Here is a 21954-nt window from a genome sequence, read left to right on the forward strand (position 1 = left end):
AAGATATTCTCCACAATTATGAGCCTCTCTCTCTCTCTTCCTATAAATACGACATCAAGGATTGAGGGACAAGAGAAAAAGGTACAAAAAAAAAGTCATGAAATAAGAAATAAGAGAAAAGAAAAGCATTTGTTGAGAGATACACTAAGCTTAAGAGAGTCCATCTTTTGTGATACACAAAGTACTCGTGAGAGGTTAGAACTTCATTGTAAATTCACTCTTTGAGTGTTGTAAAGAATCTCTAATTCTATTTCAAACTTCTGTTTGTGAAAGTCAGGAGTGGCTTGGTGACAAAACAATACTTGAGTGTTTTTAGATTCAAAGGATTTTAAGGGTTGTGCTAGTAGTGACCTTGAGAATACTTATAAGCCAGAAGTGACGAAAAGGAATACTTGTTATAATCAATTTTGATTAGTGGAACACTTTACTGGTTAGTAAAGGAGAATAAGACGTAGCTCAGGTTGAGTGAATTAATTAAAACAAAGCATTTTTACTACTCTTCTTTAGCTTACCAAATTATATCAAAGTCTATTATTGATACATTTTGCACACAAGGATTTCATTGGAAAAATAATTTTTATACGTCGTTGGATGACAATCACTTTTAGTCCTGAACGAGGGTTTTATAAACTTGTTTATTATAAACATCTTACATTTAAAAAAGGTTTTATATTTTAAATACATTCAACCCCCCTTCTAGTGCAATTTATTGTATTTCAATAGTCTATATTTTTACTATTAATTATCCAATTATGAGCCTTTCTCTCTTCCTGTAAATATGACATCAAGGATTGAGGAACAAGAAAAAAATTAAAAAAAAAAACAAAAGTAGTGAAACAAGAAACAAGAGAAAAGAAAAGCATTTGTTGAGAGATGCACTAAGCTTAAGAGAGTCCATCTTTTATGATACACAAAGTACTCATGAGAGATTAGAACTTCATTGTAAATTCACTCTTTGAGTCTTGTAAAGAATCTCTAATTCTATATCAAACTTATGTTTGTGAAAGCCAAGAGTGGCTTAGTAACAAAACAATACTTGTGTGTTTTTAGATTCAGGGGAGTTTAAGGGTTGTGCTAGTAGTGACCTTGAAAATACTTATAAGCCAAAAGTGGTAGAAAAGAATTCTTGTTATAATCAAGTCTGATTAGTGGAACACTGATTGGTAAAGGAAAACTACACGTAGCTCAGGTTGAGTGAATTCATTAAAACGAAGTACTTTTATTACTCTTCTTAATTTAGCTTACCAAATTATATCAAAGTCTATTATTGATACATTTTGCACACATGGTTTTCATTGGAAATATAATTTTTATACATCATTGGATGACAATCACTTTTAGTCACTGAACGAGGGTTTTATAAACTTATTTATTATAAACATCTTACATTTCAAAAGGTTTTATATTTTGAATACATTCAACCCCCCCCTTCTAGTGTGATTTATTGTATTTCAATAGTCTATATTTTTACTATTAATTATCCAATTATTGCACAAGTCCATGTGGAGACGACTTTACTTCACTATTATTACTTGAGCGATTTAGTACTCTTGCTAATATCTCAATAGTCTGCCAAGTGGATGTAACCTTTTAAGTGGTATTTTATTTTATTTTATAATAATTAATTACATAACATTAGTCAAGTTGACACAATATTAGATAGTAGAGTCACTCATGGTCCATTCTAAACATTTTTTAAAATTAAATTTGAATGGGAAAGTGAAAAAAGTTAGTGTTGGCCATGGCCCTAGCCCAAGCTAAATACTAGTTTGGCTAAAATGTGTTTGTGATCCCTAATAAATATCTGATGGAAGCTTGCTTGTGGAGCTTCTATGGAGGCTGGATCTTTGAGCTTCAATGAGGTCCTTCAATGGTGATTTTTCACCATGGAGATGCAGCGGAAGGCAAAGGAGAAGAGGAGAGGGGAGGCACCATCCACTAGGGAATAAGCCAAGGAAGAAGGAGCTTCACCACCAAGAATTGCCTTGGATAAGAAGCTTGAAGAGGATGCTTTAATGGAGGAAAAGAAAGAGGGAGAGAAAGAGAGAGGGGGGAGCACGAAATTGAAGGAAGAAAAAGGGAGAGAAGTTGAACTTTGAGTTGTGTCTCACAAGACTCTCATTCATCAAAGTTACAACAAGTGTTACACATGCTTCTATTTATAGACTAGGTAGCTTCCTTGAGAAGCTTTCTTGAGAAAACTTCCTTGAGAAGCTTCTTTGAGAAAACTTCCTTGAGAAGCTAAAGCTTAGCTACACATACCCCTTTAATAACTAAGCTCACCTCCTTGAGAAGCTTCCTTGAGAAGATTCTTAAAGAAGCTAGAGCTTAGCTACACACACCCCCTATAATAGCTAAGCTCACCCCCATACCAAAATACATGAAAATATAAAAAAAAAAAGTCCCTATTACAAAGACTACTCAAAATGCCCTGAAATACAAAGCTAAAATCCTATACTACTAGAATGACCAAAATACAAGGCCCAAAAGAAGGAAAAACCAATTCTAACATTTACAAAGAAGAATGGATCCAACCTTGACCCATGGGCTCAAAAATCTACCCTAAGGTTCATGAGAACCCTAGGGCCTTCTTTAGTAGCTCTAGCCCAAGCCTCTTGGAGTCTTCTATCCAATACCCTTGGTGGGTAAGATTACATCAATATCTGAATTTTATGTTTGCTTCCTAATAAATTTTTTCTTTGTTTTTGCTCCCTGATAAAGCAAAAAATTTGTTTTTTGTCCCTATCACTCTTTTCAATCCATGATAAATTAGAGATTTTGTGTTTGCTCTCTGATAATTTTGTTTTCATTGGTTATTTGTCCATTTGAAAAAGACTAACAACAAATGAAAATTAGCATTGGTCATTTCCTAAGAAAAAATATATATTTTTAATTTTTTAATGTTAGCGTTGGCTTGGTCGATGCTAGCTCTTGATTTTAGTGATGCTAATAAAGGTCCCTTGCCTCTTTTTCTTAAAATATTTTATTTCTCTCCCAATCTTTCATCTCCAACTAAGGGAATGTTTGGTTGAGTGGAAGAGAAGGGAAAAAAAATGAGAGAGAATAAATATTTGAATTAAAGTAGATAGAAAGAGGTGTGAGACCCACACAATTTTTTTAAAATTTATTCTCCCTTCCTTCTTATTTGAACTTAACCAAACCACCCCTAAGTCTTTTCCTCACCCGAATCTCTCATTTCATTATCTTTCTCAATTTTTATATTCTATATCTTATGATTTTCTCTCCTATTTTTTTTATTGTTGAAAGTTCTGGGTGGGGATGCATGTGGAGACGACGATAATGGTGATTACAATGAGACAATGTCAATGGTGGATTAAAAAGAAGAGCTTGGTGGCAAGCTAGTGACACATCACCACATTGGGCTATTGAACAAAGAAGAAAATCGCAAAGACAATGACAAAGCAATGACACCACCACCTCTAGAATCACCATGTTGTTAACGGATTGACAAGTTAATCAAATCACACAAGTAGTAATAAAATGGTAAGACCGAACGTTGTGTCCACATGTTTCGTGTGTGCTAGGCAATTCATGTAATACCAAACTACAATAAAATCTTAAAGACTATGAACTACAAAGCAATGTAAAAACAAGGCAACTTTCACACAAGCAATAGATCAAACACGTGGAATGCGAAGGTTGTAAACAACTAAATGACATAGTTGAGGATAATGGTGATACTAGACCAAATACGGAATGAGAGAGATATTACTTTCTGCTTGGTGGTTAGGGTTTTTTCACAATGTTGTATTTTTTTTTTAAATTATCTAATGTGACAACAATTTTAAAACCATCAAATGAAAGCAAATACCTCTCATTTGTGCACGAATGATGTCCAACCCATTATTTTATTTCCATAATTGATATTAATCATCATAAATTAAATCTAGTAATTAAACAATGTTAATCCACAAAATTGCAGCACCTCTTGTATCCTCGTTCTAAGATATTGTGTTTTTGCTGACAAAAACAAAAAAGCAAAAAAAAAAAACCAAGAAGTTCAAATCTGAATTGTCTATTAATTGTGATGGTGAAGCTAGGAGATTGCCCAAGAGCAATGGCATTCCATGGAGAGGGAACTCAGGGTTAAATGATGGAAACGACGCTACTGATGTGAAAGGAAACTTGGTTGGAGGTTACTGTGATGCAGGGGACAACACAAAGTTCCACTTTCCCATGGCTTTTGCCATGACAATGTTAAGCTGGAGTGTGCTCGAATATAATTAAGCAGAAGTATATCTATGAAGCACGGGGACGGGGACGGGATTACAGCATAAAAGAATTGAACCGTTCAAATTAGTTACCATAATCTTCTGCTTTGTTTCTGGCGGAATTACAGCATAGAGGTTGGAAAAGACCGCATCACAAAGCTTCAAATCCATATCCCTGAAGTGGACAAAAGAAACCTTGGAAGCTTAAGGCTCTCTTTCCAGCCAAGGGTCAATCCACAAATTACACTGCCCTACGAAAACCATAAGCATTCTTCAACGAGGTTATCAAGTAAGAGCCATCCAAATTATATTTATTCATAACAAACTGCACCCATAATTTATCAGGCTGATTCATAAGATCCCATTACAACTTACCCAACAAAGATATATCCTGGAGGAGTCTAGAAATGCGCGTTCCAAGCACTCCCTCTTTTCTCTTCTAAACTATAGAGTTCTATTTGACAAGATGGACTCTTTTCTCCATGGTACAGCTCCAAATAAAACTTTTTGCCACCCTATCCAGAGAATCACACGTCTTCTGAGGAAGCCACTGCACTTCATAGTGGTAAGTTGGAATAGAAGTGATAACTGAGCAGGAAGCCAACTTGCTTTGAATCATCTCCACGAGAAAGTCAAAATTACTAATAGTAACTCTCCCATGCAGCATACTTCCCCAAGTGATTAGTAAAAGCAATATGAGAAATATTGCTAATCTTTCAAAAGCCTTTAGAAGCAAAAGCCTTAGATTTCTCCAAACTTATTTTCATCCCCGGGGCTGCACAAAAGTTTGCCAGAATATTAGCTACAACTCTGACTTTGGACGGTTTGGCCTTGGTGAAGAGCAACACATCCTCCCTACTTCTTGCATGATTATGTTAAAGAGAAAAATACCTACATTAGAAAAATTAATAGTTAGTATTACTTTCACATGTAAAAGATACTACTAAACACCCTATACAAGTGATAATGAAAATTGTATATCGAAAGATTTTATTCTAAGCAATTTAGTTAACGTCTATATTTTAAATCATTCAAAATATTATTTATAAAATTTAAATACTAAAATTAAAAAAAATGAGTTTTCTTTACAATTACAAAAATATTTAAATTTATCAAAATTTACATTATTTTCAAGTTTTTAAATATAATTTTTTTATTCAATTTATAACAACTTCAAATGAAATAAAAAAATATCACAAACCTATAACTAACTGTATGTCATGTGCTAAGGTTAACGTTATGTAACAACTTCAAGAGTCAAGAACAAATTAAAAAGTGTTAATTTTTTATAAAGAAAACAGCATATTTATTTACTAAAAATATTATATGTAGAGAGGTGTTTCAAATAATTTAATAAGTTACATTCAATTATTCTTCTAATTTTTTTAATATTTGTTTTGTATCCAACTTGATATTTCGAAAGACACGAAGACCCTAGCAAAGCCGGGTTGGGATACCAGTAAACAACAAATAAGAGTATGAGAAAATAAAAACAAAATCTATGTACCAAGAATGAATTTGAAATGTAATCAATAATATACGGTGTACTATGTTTGTACAATAATATCATATGATGAGAAATCGGCTACCAAATACAAGCATCTATATCTCTGGTATATTGACCTAAAGCATCGGCCACCAAATTTTTAAATATGCCAATTTGTGATTGAATGTAAAACTAAAAAACTTCTACACTATTGCTACATGAATTATTTATTCTAAGTGCTTATTAGGTTGTGGGGGAAGAATTTACCATTCAAGAGTAAATTTTCAAAAATTAGTATCATCCCACACTTTTTTATTTCTATTTTAATTTAAAATATTTGTTCTCATTTCTTTTATCTTTCACACCATCAAACTCACCCTAAATATAAATACAACAGTAAAAAAAATTACTTTGTCAATAATATCATAATTTAAATTAGGTTTAACTTTACAGTAGAAATCACAAATATCATATTTTTTCTATTTGAATTATCATACTCTTTTTTCATTTTCAAAAGGTTTAAGCAATTAATTATGTTTTCTCAAAATATATTTAATATTTTTCTTAGACTTGACATTTTTTATTTATTATAATGGGTTGAGTTTATGTTATGAATCATTGTATATTTATGATTTATTTAATTTAATGATATCCAATATTATTTTTAAATTTAAAATTAGACAAAATATATTTACAAATATATTGTTTTAAAATAGTAGTCATTTTTATAGGACAATGATGGAGCCGAGTATAACTTTTTTTTATCCCCAACAAAAATCATTGATGGAGACGGGAGTGGGGATGCGAACTAGGATGAGAAACAACATATTCATCCTCATCCTGCCATTTTGATATGTCTATTTACAATAATCACTTATGTTTGTGTTAAATATTTACATATTTTAATAAAATTAAAATATCTTTTATTTATTTTATTTTATTTTAATTTTATTGAGTGAGGATGGGACAAAGAATGAAATAATGTTGTCTTGTTTCATTGTTATGTCTATTCATAATCATTACTTATATATTTTTTGTTTTAAATAATTATATTTGGATAAGATTAAAATACATTTTAGTCTTTTAATTATCTTATTTTTATTTTAATTTTCTTTCTAAATAAAAAAATATTTTAATACATTCACATGTATTTATTAGATCAATTTATTTTTTAAAAAAATCAATTGCATATAACACAATATTATTATATACAAAACAGTTTATTCTCTTTGTGTTGTTGCTTATAATATACTAAATTTGAAATTCATCTATGATTATTCCTATTTTACATAGTAAATGTACTTTAGGTTAAAATATATTTTTATACTTTATATTTTTAATCAAATTTGATTTGAGCCCGTGTAACTTCAAATCAAATCTATTTGATTGCTAACTTTAAATAAATAGGTGGTCTTAATCCCTTTATTTTAAAATATGTGAAGTTAGTCCTTATTTGGTCCATCAATTGTCAATGTGTAGTGACTTTATTCATTTATTTTTTTAAAGCATAGAGACTAAATTGGTAAATTTAAAACTATAAAAACTAAAATAAGTCTAGTTAAAAGTATAAAAACCATATCCAAATTTTATCCTGTTTTATAATATACAAATTTGAATCGTATTTATTTCTACCTAAAATTTTTCATTTTATTGTTATATTCTTACTGAACACAAAAATTATTATTTCTAGGAAAAATGAATTCCTTTTAATATTGATTCCTTAAAAAATAATCATCTTAATAAACTGAATATGTATTTGTTTATAAAACATACGAAAGTGGTCGGAGGCACCCGTGTCTGCACGGATATCGTACTCGTTAACTCATAAAAGTATACAACATCATTGAAGGGTGTAACCTCCTTTAGCACCTTCTTTTAACGTCATTCTTAAATAGTCAAATTAGAAGATTAGGTTTCGCCTTATTTTTTTTTATTTTTGAAAAGAAAGTGTGCAATCATCCATTCTTCACCGTTATTGTAAGCCAAAAATTCCTTTCCAACTATGAAGAATGCTCTCCAATAGGCAGTCCACTTGGTAGCTGAATCCTTGCCATACGTTGATTCCATAATTGGCTTGATGTATGTCACTTTCTGGTCCATTCTTTTGAGCCATTTTTCATTACAACATAAATCCATTTCGTCTTAAGTAGTACAGTTCAAACTTGCCTTGGAAACAAATAAACTATTCATGGAATATTACAAGATTGCTGTAAAATCATTGGGCAATTTAAATGATTCTAACTTGGTCTGTGTGGAGTGTTTCCCATTTACTAGTCAATGGTTGATGACTGTAACGTCATCCTGCATACATGGCCAAAGAAGTCAGTTACAGGTGAGCTAAATCTGGATGCAATATAAAGGTGTTACACAAAAATATAGCGGCTTAATTACCAAAATGGTGCAATTTTAAAAAAAAATTACCAATACGGGTAGATTTCAAATAAATTGCCGAAATGGGTCTATTGTCTTTAAAAAAAAACAAACCTCTTCCTTACAAACTTCATATGAAATCGTCTTTAAGAACACAATATACCTATTTCGGTAATTTATTTGAAATCTACCCATATCTGTAATTTTTTCAAAAAAAATTACACCCTTTTGGTAATTAAACCAAAATATAGCAGGTACTTCTGCTCTTGTATTTTTTGTTTCTTTCATCGAGAAAAGCAATACTTTTTTCCTATAGAATTTTCCTTCATCTTTATCTTTAAGAACATAGCAAAATTTGATAGGACTCTGAAATACCATCAGGTAATAACAAAGCTAGCATAAGTATCATAGCAAAGCAAACTTACTTGGAAATAAAGAAGTAGATTTGCTGAAGGCACAGTTGCTCCAGCAAAGAAGTATCTTCTAATCCAGTCATCTTCATTTTTGTCCTTCAGGAAGAAGTAGCCAGTGGGTAAATGAATTGTATCTATGAAAAGTTAAAAACTCACTACTCATTGTTAAGATATTGACTAATACCATAAACAAAACAACCAACAAATCATGATGGCCAAATTGTTTAACAGCGTTATGTTCGGCTCACCTCAAAGTGGTAGGTAAATGCTTTGTGGCACGTGATATGAACAAATAAAAGGCTATCCTCTTTCATCCATTTGGATATCTTCTTGAGAAGATCTTTATAGTTCTTCATACGCTGCATCAAGGTCAAAACTGACTTTAAAATTAAAGAAAACGTGGCTTCAACACTAATTATTTGTTCACAAATTCTAACCTAAAACATTTCTATGGAAAATATTCTGTCCTAAGAAGCCTCCATTTCAAACGTGCTAATATCAGCAACTATAATATTCACATTTTGCAGATGAAGATCCCTGACAAGAGAGCAGCAGAAGAATGTGAATTTGATCATCATGCATTATTTATTTATGATATATAAAAACTAAGTTTCTGGATACCACGCTGTCACATCAAGCAACATTAGTGTTTTGAAGAGAAGAGAGCATTTAACTTTTGTATCACTATATTAATTCAAACTAACACGGATCAATAATGATTGATATATTTTAATAAAATTAATAACTTCTCATATCAATAACAAACTAAATTATTAGTAATATTTAATTTTACATAGGAAAAATTATTAAATAAAATAAACATAAAATTTTAACTAATTTAATATTACTATCTATGTAAAAATTTATTTATTTTTATAATTAGTTACTTTAAAATATATTTCTAGAAAAATAATAAATTAAATTCATGAATTTAAAGTTATAAAATAATATAATATAATATGAAAATAAAAAATATAAAATCATATATATATATATAAATTTTAAAATAAAATTATTAATATTTATATTCAATGTTAATTATTTAAATTAGAACTAATTAGATAAATATAAATTAATGATAGAAGACTAACAATTAATATAAATATAATAAATTTTACACTATTTTTATTGTAAAATATATTTTATAAACTATTTTAAAAAAAACTATAAATGTAATAATTAAATAATAAATATTATTGGGTTCACTTTTATATAAAAATAGCTATATGTTATAAAATTTATCATATGATAAAGTTAAAAATATTTTTTAATTTTAAATTATGTTTTTTAAAATAAATTTTTGTTCAATGATAAAAAAGTTAATTATATTTTAAATTATTTTAATATCACATCTAAGTTACACAATGAATACCAATAAAATTTAATTAAAATATTATTGAATCATATTAAATAAGATTAATAGGAAATCGTAATATATACATGAATGAGTTTTAAGATTGAATTTTATGTAAATACAAAAATTAATCTAAACTCTAAGTTAACTTATTTATGAAATATAATTTTCAATTAAGTTCATCCATAGTCATTTAAATGTATTAACCCTAATTATATAATTTTGATACTATTTTAAATAATAATTTTGACATTAATAGTAAATTAAATAATATTTGATTATGCTTAATTTTTTTAAAATAGGTACATTGAGGTATATATTTCACAAAATAACTAAAAATATTTATAATATTATATATTGTAAAATAATATATATTAAAACTGTTTAAGACATTATTATTATATATAATAATATAGTAGATATTATTATTATTATATATTAAAATAGTATAATATATTATTTGTTTATGTTTTTTTTCACTTGGTTCTAGCTTTATAAAAATTTACTATTATTTAAAGCTTTTAATAATGAAATTATTTTTAAAATTAACAATATTTATAGTCATTGATTATAATTAAAATTGTATTACCTTTTTCACCGTTCATTATCAAAGTGATGGTTTCATTTTTTATATAATCTCTACTTCAAAAAGTTGTAAATATCCACCCTTTTTTTTTAGTGTGCTTTCTATATTCTTCTTCTTCTTCTTCTTCTTCTTCTTTTTTCATTACTATAATATTATTTCTTTCATTCTTTATCTTTATTTTTATGTATGAAAAATGATACTTGAATGTGTTATTGATCATAGTCAAGATTGAGAATTTATCTCTTTTAGATCAGTAAAATATAAGGTGGATCTATATTCATAATTGATAAAAATTCATCTGTTTAAATTTTTTATTTTCAATGTTATTTATATTTATATAATGATTTTAGGCCTAACTATTTCTTTGAATGATTTTTGTGAGATTGAATAAATATTTTAACCAATATTATATTTTTATTAGAATGTTCTTATATGAATAATTTATCCACTACATCTTGAGGAATGGAAAGTGGAAATTAGAAATCATATTTGACCAGATATGTCATTTTATTCTTTGTCTTTTATCATTATTTTTTTCTTTGCAAGTATCACTCCCGTTATTTTTCTTTTCTTTATTTTATCGTTATGTTATTATATGTTTTGATATAATATTATTTCTTTTATTCTTCATTTTTATGTATGAAAGGATACTTTGAACATGCCATTCGTCAAAAATCAAAATTTAAGTTTTTTAGATTAGTAAGGTATAATGTGGATCTATATTCATCATTGATAAAAAAATTGTTAAAATTTTTATTTTTAGTGTTTTTTATATTTATATTTTGATTCTATATCTAATTGTTTCTCTAAATAATTTTTGTGAAATTAACTAAATATTTGAATCAATATCATCTTTTCCTTTGTCTTTCATTATTTTTTCTTTTTTCTTTGCAAGAATGACTTCTGTTTTTTCTTCTTCTTCATTCTAGTGTTATGTCATTATAAGTTTTAATTATTATTATTATTCAAGTTTTTTATATATATGTTTCATGTTTTTTCTTCTATACTTATTGTATTAGAAATCTTACTTTTACATTATATTTGTTCAACAAGACATGAAAAGATTCTATTATTGTGATATTTTTTTTATCAATCATATTTTGAATAATTTCACTACAAATTTTTATTTTTCCTTCTCAAATCAATTGTCGAATGATATGAATGATAATTTTTAACTATCAATTGGCTAATTTATTTTTTTAAAATACATGTTATCACTGTAAATAATTTAATAACTATCATTAACACAATCAATTTAATAATAATATTTTCAGTTTTGAAATATATGCTAAAACTTACAATAAATAATTTAAATAATTAAATTGATAATAAATATTACAAAATAATATAAATATTAATAGCAATAACAATAATAATATAACAATTATTTATAAAGGTCAATCATAAGAAGCTATAACTTAATACCCTTATATATTTAAACCATAAAGGATAATAAACATAAATTAAATATCATTAATTTAAAATAGCTAATGTATGTAACAATGTAATTATTATTACAAAGAAACAATAGAATGTAATAGTTAGTAACATATTAAAGACTAATAATAAATATAAATAATTGGTGACATTTTTAATAAGTTAATAAATATGTAAACAATAATATTTAAATTTTGAAACATATAATTATTTTTATAAATAACTTTTGGAAATTAGTAAGCAATGAAAATAAAACTAAAATTAAGGGAAAATAAATAATAATAATAATAATAATTATTAATATTAAATCAAAATTATTCAATTTATATTCCGTCATAATGAGGGTTAATTAATTCAAACTTCAAAACTTTAAAAATATTACACAAAATTAATATATTCAAAATAAGTAAAATTATAGTTGTAAAAATAATTAATGATCATATCTATTTAATAGAATTCATACTATTTCAATAAATTTAAAAAATATTTAAATTTTTATCATAAATGTACACTCAAATTTATATAAATATTATACATATTATATATATATATATATATATATATATATATATATATATATTATATTTATTATTCTTTAACTTCTATGTTTCATATTGGTATTGTATTAATATTATTACCGAAGAAAAAATAAGTTAGAGTAAAATTCAACTGACTTAATAAATTTAAAGAGAACACGAGTTCATTAAAAATATAATATTTAATATTATTTTTTAATTTTAATATTTATATATTTGTGTCACTACTATAAATATTTAAAATGGATAATTTTATTTATGTACATTTATTTTTCAAAAGATTTTGCATCACCATTATTACTTGAATGAACAAAAAATTACAATAAATTTTAATATACTTAATTTTTAAGATAAAATTAACTCAATTAAAAATATAATTAATCAACTTTCTAATTAACAATATAATTATGTTTAACATAGTACTAAATATTTAAAAATTGTTGTTTTTATTTATATAAATAAATATAAAATGATATATATATATATATATATATATATATATATATATAATTTTAAAAAAATCCATACAACGGGTTGAAAGTCTAGTTTAATTTAATTTGCAAGCTAAATATTGGTTCCTATTAAGTGTCATCTGTTATTAAGATTTTTGTTAACCATATGACATACATAATGCTTTGAACAAACAATGGGATATCAAACAACTTACCGGCACTTTTCCCCAATAAGCCTTTTGAGTTGTGGACTAGCTGATCCCTGTAACCCTGCAGTTAGCGTACTTCTTGGCAATGTACAAGGCCAATGATCCCCAACCGCATCCCAAATCAAGTACTGTATGACCATCTTTCAAATTTGATCTCTCGCAGTACAGTTTCAACATTGCTTCTTCAGCATCATCCAGTGTCATAGAGGCAGAAGGGAAATAGCAATTGCATCAGTTCATGCATATACGAATGTTATATTAGCCATAAGGTTGTGTTTGTGTGTATTTTACCATTTTTCTTTCATGCACACTTACCTGTCAGTAATTTATATTGCCAACAAATTACATCCCTCATATATTCAATTTGCAACAGAAAATGACTTGTTTATAATGAATCTTTACAATTCTGTTACACAAAACTTAATCAGTACAGGAAACCTGCTTTAGCTAATCAAGTGAGCAATGGCAAGGTTGTTCCCATTGCCCACCATTCATCCTATACACCCTTGTAGGTTGATCTTGATGTAAAGACTAAGGGCCTATTTGATTTCCTTTTTGCTTTTTGGCTTTAAAATCTGTTCTTTAAAGTAATTCCATGCTACTCGATCAAAATCAATTTCTCGTCGAAAATCTATTGAGTTTTGATTTTTTATCCAAAACATGTTTTAAAAACCATAAAAACATAAACAGTTGAATGATATTGTCATCCCCTTCTTCTATCTGGTGATCCTAGCTCAAGGGTGTGAGTCATATGTAGTGGTGAGACATGAGCTTAGTGTGAGTGTCCGTTAATCAAAGGAACTTTTAAGCTAAAATTATTTCGAGTTTAATTTTAAAATGTTATTAAGCCAAAACAAAAAAAGCTTGGGCAAAATTCAAAACATATAGCTAAAATTAATTTTTCAATGTGAGCAAAATTTTTAAAAGTACCTGTAGTTGAGTTTGTTTCCGAGCACCAACTCGAAGAAAGCGGTTGCTAATTCATAAAGTTAATTTATAATTTGGCTCATCAGTGTCGATTGCTATGGACATTTGTTGTAGAGCTGAAAGAGTACAAGACATGAATTGATATTGTATTAATGTTCAGTTATAATTATTTTTAAATAAATAATTCTAAATTATTATCTTGCAATACCAATTCCTTCCTCTACTTTCTAAAATATAAAAAACATTAAGCTATGATTTAGTTATGCTCAAAATAGGGAAGAATTAACTGAAATTTTACAGTATTAATTGAAAGAGAAGTGGTAACATTTTAATCCCAAAAAATAATTGAAATATGGTACTTATTAGCTTCATAATAGATTAAAATGTTGGAAATTCGATATGAATATCTGATTGCGGTGCATAATATATTGAGTTGTTTGAAATTAAACAAGAAAGTCTTGATAAATTTAGATAATAATTTTTTAATCAAATATTTAATTGAGATTTATAATATATCGATACGCTCAAAATTAAAAAAGAAAAGTGAGAATGCGAAGGTAATTAAGGACTGATTTAAATAGATCAACTTCTACACAAACCCTTCTAAGAAAATGAAATGAATTTTTCCATTAAAATAATTTTTTCTATAATTAATTTATAGAAATTCTCTCGTATAATATATTTAAAGATAAAAATACATCTATAAATTATAGTTGATGATTTTAACTTATTAAAAAAGTTATTTTATTTTTTCTTCTTAAAAGTATATAGAGAGAACTTACTTAAACAAATCCTTAAGAGAGAAAGAGTAGGGAGAGATAAGGTGAGTTAAATGATTTTGGAAAAAGAAAAAAAGGTTACGTATTCGACTCATAACAAAAGTATAATTCTAACATTTGTTGATTAAGAGAGAGAGAGTACAATGCGCAAAATGAAGGAGATCGGAGAGTTGAAGTTGGGAGGATGGTTTGAAACCGGAGCCAAGGATAATAGCCGCCATCAAGCGCGCAAACAAAGTCAGGGAGAAAGTTGCGTTCGAGTGCAACCAGAATTAGCTTCACCGCAGTGTTGTACGCAAGCTGCTTCACCCCTTCCATTAATCCCACGCGCAATAGAACCTTCTCTCTAGCTACGAGTGGAAATGGCAACAGCACCTACGCTACACTACAATCTTTGTTTGGGTTATCTATTAATTAATTAATAAAAATTAAAATGAAAACCATTTTGTCACTCATAATTTAAATAACTAAAATGAATAATTTTAAAAATAAATGTATTCTAAATTTTTTAAATAATATAAAAAATTAAAATAAATGTTTTAAAAATAAAAAATCATTTTAAATTAAATAAATAATTTAAATGACCAGTATGATTATTTAATCTTTTTTATCATATTATTAAATAAAATATTTACTTAAGAACCTGACAGAAAAGTATAAATATACACAAAATATATAAGATGAATATTATTTTTTAAATATAATTTATTTCATATTTAATATCAATTCCAAATTTAAATCCTGAATTAAATGACTCAAGTAAGAAACATTAATGACTACGTGCCGACAATTTGGTATCACTCCCGCATGCTGTCTGAGTCATTTTGGGACCAAAACGTGCCGTCTGAGTCTATTGGGTCTCTTTTTCTTGAAAATTGATAATCGATCTGATGGCTGATTTGAAATTCTTCCTTTTTAATTTAATTTGAAATTATTCTTGTGAGTTGTGATTTTGGATAAGATTTTTTTCATACAATATTGTTTTATTATTATTATTATTATTATTATTATTATTATTATTATTATTATTATTATTAATTTGCCTTTTTTTTTCTTTTGCACCCTGCAAATTGCAAAACACACATTCCCTTCCCCGTTAATAACTCTACAAAACTCTCTGCTGCAGCAATTATAACTGTAATTCGGTAAATGACATCCAACAATTTATATTGAGCAAATCATTAAAATAATTAATAACAAGATGTTGATATGTTTGAACCCAAAAATTCAATCCTTCTCTCTAGCGTAACTCTTCTTCCTCTTCATACAGGAAGAATAAATAAATACAGAAATTTTATTTCAACAATAATTACTAAACTCATATACGTTTAGCATATTAGAAATAATAATTTTAATTATATATAATTATATAAAATCTGTCTAAAGGTTAGACAGGTATGACTGACATTTTTTGTCATTGTATTCTGCATTTTCTCTATCCTCTTTTGTTATTTACATTTTTTTATTCAAAATATTGGACATGTGCCAGTGCAAAGCACGGGTATAGATAAAAGTAGGGCAAATAATACTTTAGGGATAATTTTTTATCTAAATTATTAAATGTGATAAATTTTAAATAAATACTTAAAAATGAGTAAATCACAGGTTATTTCATCAAAGTTATAAAAAAATTTATCACTTCTTAATTTTTTTAATTCGACTTTAAAGTAGTAAATTATTTATGATTTTCAAGTCGTAAATAATTTTATTTAAATTAATATTTTTAGTTTTAGTTTTATTATTATATTTAATATTTTTTATTGTATATTATTTTTACTTAATATTTTCTATATTTTATATATTGTTTTATTTAAAACCTTTTTTTTTATTTTTTTTTATTTTATTTAATATTTTTTATATTCGTTTTCTAATGTTAAAGGATTTTTTTTCTGATTGTAATACATTCCAACAAGTTCAACTTTAAAGTTGTACACATAGTCAGGGCTTCATTTGATTAGTGCTTCATTTATAAAAAAATATATTAAATAAAATAATATAAAAAGTATTAAATAAAAAATAAAAAATATAGAAAATATTCAATAAAACTAAAAATAAAAATATGGATTTAAATAATAAAAATATACGACTTTGTATATTGTTTATAGTTTTATTTAACAATTTTATATAAATGAAGTACTAATAAAATGAAACTATGGTTATATATAGGACTTTAGAGTAGAACTCGTTGGAATGTATTACAATTAGGAAAAAAAATATAGAAAATATTAAATAAAATAATATACAAAAAAATAAAAATATAAAAATAGTAAATAAAACTAAAATTAAAAATAAAAATATTAATTTAAATAAAATTATTGACGATTTTAAAATCATAAATAATTTATGACTTTAAAGTTGTAAATAATTTATGACTTTAAAGTCAAATTAAAAAAAAATTAAGAATTCGTAAATTTTTTATGACTTCAATAAAAAAGGAAAAAAATTATGACTTATTTATTTCTGGATATTTATTTAAAATTTACCCCATTTAGTAATTTAGAAAAAAAATTATCCATTCAAAATCAATTCGTGGATAAAAGTATGAGAAAAAAAAATTATATAAAGAATGAATTTGAAAATATGATCAATCCTGTGTTGTGTATATGGTTGTACAATAATATGATATGATTAGAAATCTGCCACCAAATACAAGCATCTAAATTTCTAAAGCATTGGCCACCAAATTTATCAAATATATCAATTTGTGATAAGATGAGAAAGTAAAAAATATTTACATCATTACTACATAAATTATTTAGGCTAAGTGCCTGCTTGGTTGTGAGGAAGAATTTACTATTAAAGAGTAAATTTTCAAAATACAGTGTAAGTCTTTCACATTTTTATCTTTATTTTAATTTAAATATCTCTTTTTAATTATTTTTATTTTTTTCGCTTCGGGACAACCAAACTCACCCTAAATATAAATACAATGGTGAATTTTTTTTAGCAAACCTTGGAATTGTAGTGATATTGAGTTAAATAATCCTCAAGTTATTTGAGGTGTAAAGTTTATAACCTTCACTACTATGTAAAAAAAATGTTTAACCTTCATTGCTTGGACCATTTATATTAGAGCAAGACTAAAATTGTCAAAGGCGTTCTTTTTGTGGTTGGTTTGACAAGTAGTTCTTCTTCCACTGGATTTATGTCGAAATTCTATTTCTTTTTTCGCTGTTGTTGAATTCTTACCTCTTTTCTTTTGTGAATATGATTTTTTTTTTACTTCTACTCCATTGAATGCAAGACTATGAAGAAATATAACACTACCTTTGGTATTTTGTACTATCAATTGTTTCTTATAAATATAATCGAGTTAGTATTAGATAGGACATCAACACTCTTCTTGTATCTAAATAATTGAATTCGATGATAAATTTCTGCTACCACCTGCAGAAAGAAAGAATTTTCCTGCATAAGCATTCCACCACAAGACCACTTCTCTTTTTCCACCCTTGCATTTTGATTAAGGCCTGTTGCGTCTTTACTTGGTCACATGAGGGTAGAGGAATCATGTGATCAATAACTGTACTTAATGAGATTGTTGGCATCTTTACTTGGTCATTTGAGGACAGGGGAATGCATGTGAGCAGTAAACAATTGTACCTAATTAGATTGTTGGCAACAATTGCTAACTTATGTTAAGACATGTTAATAATAAAATTTAAAGAAATTATTAGATAATCCAAAATTATCATATATTCACAAATCTAACCAATTGTTATGTTACACATGATTAAGTTTTTAATTTTAAAAAATTAATAAAACTTGATCTTATGTCGTTTAAGATTATTCAAAGACTAATAAAATTTAAAGAAATTATTAAATAATTCAAAATTATCATATATTCACAAATCTAACCAATTGTTATGTTACACATGATTAATTTTTTAATTAAAAAAAATTAATAAAACTTGATCTTATGTCGTTTAAGATTATTCAAAGACTACATAATAATTTCGAACCATATAATAATTTCTTCAGAAGTTGAGAGTCAATTCATTGTATTCAAAAAAAGAAAAAGAAATCCATTGTACCATTCTTTATGCTTGTGTTGACTTTGGTGTTGATTTTTTTTTTTCTGTTAGAGCAATAGCTGGTTGTTATTATTATTATTTCTTTTTTCTTTTCTTTTAGAGCACCATGAAAATACGAAAATCTTGATTCATTTCATGACCGAATAAATGGGTAGTAGGTAGCATCATGAGCCGAATTTATATGGTGGCTCCATAAAAAGGACGGACTGTTACGTGACTCATCTATCTTAACACCACCACTCGTCTCCATCAGAATGACACCTACCATGCTGATCAACACTTGACTGGGGATTCAGTTTGTTTCTCATGTAGAAACATCTCAATTTAGTGAAGATAAAATTTTGTAATTCAGTTCTCGTAGATTAAATTTTACACCAACGGCAAATTTTGGTCACAGAAACAAGGCCTAAAATTTGATGTCCAAAATCAACATGGTATAATTTGCTCAATTTTATCTTTGTAATCATGCTTGAATTATAAAGAATTAGACTAAAATCAAACAATTTGAAGGGGTATTAAGTATGAAATTTACTCTGCTCCCAACAAGGAAATGTGTTTTCTCACGAAGCATATTGGACATCAAATCTGACCATAGCTTCGCTAAATTTCTTTGTGCCAAGCAAAATAGAATTGCAAGTGAAAGGGGAAGCATATCAGTTATCAAATTATAATCCATCTGACAAATAAACAAAATAATCTTAATAGGTCTAAGTAACTATTCCAAACTCAGCTGAAGATCAAATACTTAATGCCGAAACTAAGCATTTTGGCACACTAATACATCTGCTCTATTTTTTCTAAACTGTCTTAGCTTTAGGGGTCTTCTTCCTGAGCTGACTCCTGGGAATTGAGTTCTTCATTCCAATAAAGAATAGCAATGCCCCAAAAAGTGCTGTGTTCTGCCATCAAAAGCAACCAGCACAATATATATATATATATATCAAGTTCTCACACAAATGAAATCATATCAATTAGCAAGACATCAAGTAAAAGAAGTTTAGACAAACCAGCAAGAAATCATTCAGCAGCTGATTGTACTTAGGCTTGCCGGGTCTATAGTTATAGAAATCGTACAGAAGTGGAGTAGTAATTGCCAGATGCAAAAGCTACAACAACAACAATAACAACAACAAAAAGTCTTAGATGCAGAAGCCACAGAAGGGAAAAAAATTCAATCAGGATTTACAATTCTTTAGAACTACAACAATGACAAAAGCTTTAAAAATACAATTTAAGATTAAGAATAACAATTTCATAATGCAAACTAAGAGGCCAAACCCTTACCAGTAAGAAAGATCCAAATGTGCTGCCAAACACAAACAAAATCCCTCCTACCCCCTTAAGAAATATGATAGTAGCAATGAATTGCCGGGCCTGTATTTAGTATGCCAATCAGGAAGGGAACTACAAGAAAATAATGAAATCTATTTAGCTAAAAGAATAGTGTGATAAAAAAAAATGGCCTTACATCAATATCTGGTAGTGCTACCCCCAATTTAGAGGACAAATTTTTCTTCACCACAGTGAGTTTGGGAATCAACTCTTTCGAGATGGGTCCACCATTGGCATCAAATTCATTAAACCTTGAAACATAAACATTATATCAATACAAAAGTACAAAAACTTGCTCTAATAGAACTATTTCACTTTAACAGCTTCACATATAAGCAATTCTGCCACACAAAGCAGTACACACATTAGCAAACCAAAATTTCTTGAGGTACCTAACATCTGGTTTGCTAAATTTTTTTCAAACAAGGTGTATGACATAAGTCAAACATTTAATCAAATCATAACCCGGTGATGCACCTCTAGGGAAGTTGCAAAACCAAATCAAATTAGATTCCAATTAACAAGTTAATATTAGTGTTTGGTGTATGAGTCACAGAGGAATTGGAGCTGAGATTCAGATATAGTCAGCGAATTAGTCAACATCAAGATTTGCAGCCGGTGAATCTCATGTTTGTGGCTTGACCATTAATGGGGTTTTTGGCTAGTAAAGGAAACAATGGGATTTATCTTGTTTTCATGACTAGATTTAATTTTAACCTAAACCAGAAGTTTCTTGACACATAAAATTGGCTCCCCTATTAGATCTATCAGCTTAGGCTCTATACCTTATTTGATATCAAAGTCTGAGTACTTAGTGCAAACTTCAAAATCCTCAATGAATCAAAGGAAGTAACTTAAAAGGAAAATCAACATACAAACGATGCAACTCAACATTTCATAGGACATTGATTCTCACTAATATTCAACACCACTTCACATTCAACATGACAGTATACTCAAAAGCAAAAGGTTTTAAATTGTGGTAGCAATTTCGTCATGATCTTTAATTTGTGAAAAAATGCAGCTGATGTGTCCGCAATTGCGGACACGGAATGTTGCGCCCAAAATCACAGTCTAGGAACATTTTTTTAAACCTCGCTCAAGAGATAATTGACACATACTAACAATTAACAATATACAACAATATCACCTACATTCTAGCAAATTAACAATTCCATTTATTAGTAGATCATATCAAACTAAAAAACAAATCCAATCAATTTATCAATCATGATGGACTCAAACTTGTGACCCCAAATCCTAAAAGACACTTTACAGTCAATCCTTGAACCCAAAGGCGAGAAAACGAAAACCCACATCCAAAAATCGAAAACAAAGTGGAAAGTGAACTCCTTTTTACGAATCCGATAGATCTGTGAAAAGGTCACTTACATCTGCCATGCAGTGAGGATGAAAAGGGAGGCAAAGAGAACACGACCCAGAAAGGAGGAGAACCCCATTTTACTCCCTTTGGCAGAGGCGAAGAGAGTGAAGCTCGGAGAGAGAATAACGGGGAAGACAGTGAGAGAGAGAGTGAAGCAAGGAACACGAAATGAAATATAATATTGTTGGAGAGAGAGAGGAGAGAGTGGCAGTGACCAGAACAAGGTGGTCAATTTGATTAAATTTAATGTATTAAATTATTAAATGAGATTATTATTATTATGTGTATAAGATTTGGATTTGGAATAGTTAAAGGAAGTTGAGGGTGTCACGCAAGCGATGTAAATTGTTAAAAACTAAAACATGTTTTTTTTTTACGGTAAAACATCTAAAGTTTGGATTTACTTCTTACTAAAAAAAATTA

The 21954-nt window shown here is 27.6% G+C and overlaps 1 protein-coding gene and 1 long non-coding RNA gene across 2 annotated transcripts; both read right to left on the reverse strand.

Annotated features, from left to right (window-relative positions):
* Nucleotides 1-7690: 7690 nt before the first annotated feature.
* Nucleotides 7691-9039, reverse strand: LOC100807210 (uncharacterized). Its single transcript, XR_005890240.1, has 4 exons — nt 8939-9039; nt 8750-8860; nt 8514-8597; nt 7691-8019 (listed from the first exon to the last, which is right to left on the reverse strand). It is a non-coding gene; the product is annotated as an uncharacterized lncRNA (long non-coding RNA).
* A 10282-nt stretch (nt 9040-19321) lies between these two features.
* Nucleotides 19322-21784, reverse strand: LOC100786502 (HR-like lesion-inducing protein-like protein). The gene is made up of 5 exons (NM_001255232.3): nt 21540-21784; nt 20284-20398; nt 20100-20189; nt 19823-19921; nt 19322-19714 (listed from the first exon to the last, which is right to left on the reverse strand). The coding sequence occupies exons 1-5, from the start codon at nt 21605-21607 to the stop codon at nt 19613-19615; spliced, it is 474 nt and encodes a 157-aa protein (NP_001242161.2). The 5' UTR covers nt 21608-21784; the 3' UTR covers nt 19322-19612.
* Between the last annotated feature and the right edge of the window lie 170 nt (nt 21785-21954).

This window comes from Glycine max, chromosome 20, assembly GCF_000004515.6.
Source record: "Glycine max cultivar Williams 82 chromosome 20, Glycine_max_v4.0, whole genome shotgun sequence".
Taxonomy (NCBI): Eukaryota; Viridiplantae; Streptophyta; class Magnoliopsida; order Fabales; family Fabaceae; genus Glycine; species Glycine max.

What these genes read in the sequence shown, in the direction of transcription:
- LOC100786502 (NM_001255232.3), bottom strand. Translation starts at nt 21,607, where the DNA reads ATGGGGTTCTCCTCCTTTCTGGGTCGTGTTCTCTTTGCCTCCCTTTTC. An exon ending in TAGCACTACCAGATATTGAT is followed by an intron (nt 20,190 to 20,283) that starts GTAAGGCCATTT and finishes TACTAAATACAG; the next exon opens with GCCCGGCAATTCATTGCTAC. An exon ending in TGCTGAATGATTTCTTGCTG is followed by an intron (nt 19,715 to 19,822) that starts GTTTGTCTAAAC and finishes TTTTGATGGCAG; the next exon opens with AACACAGCACTTTTTGGGGC.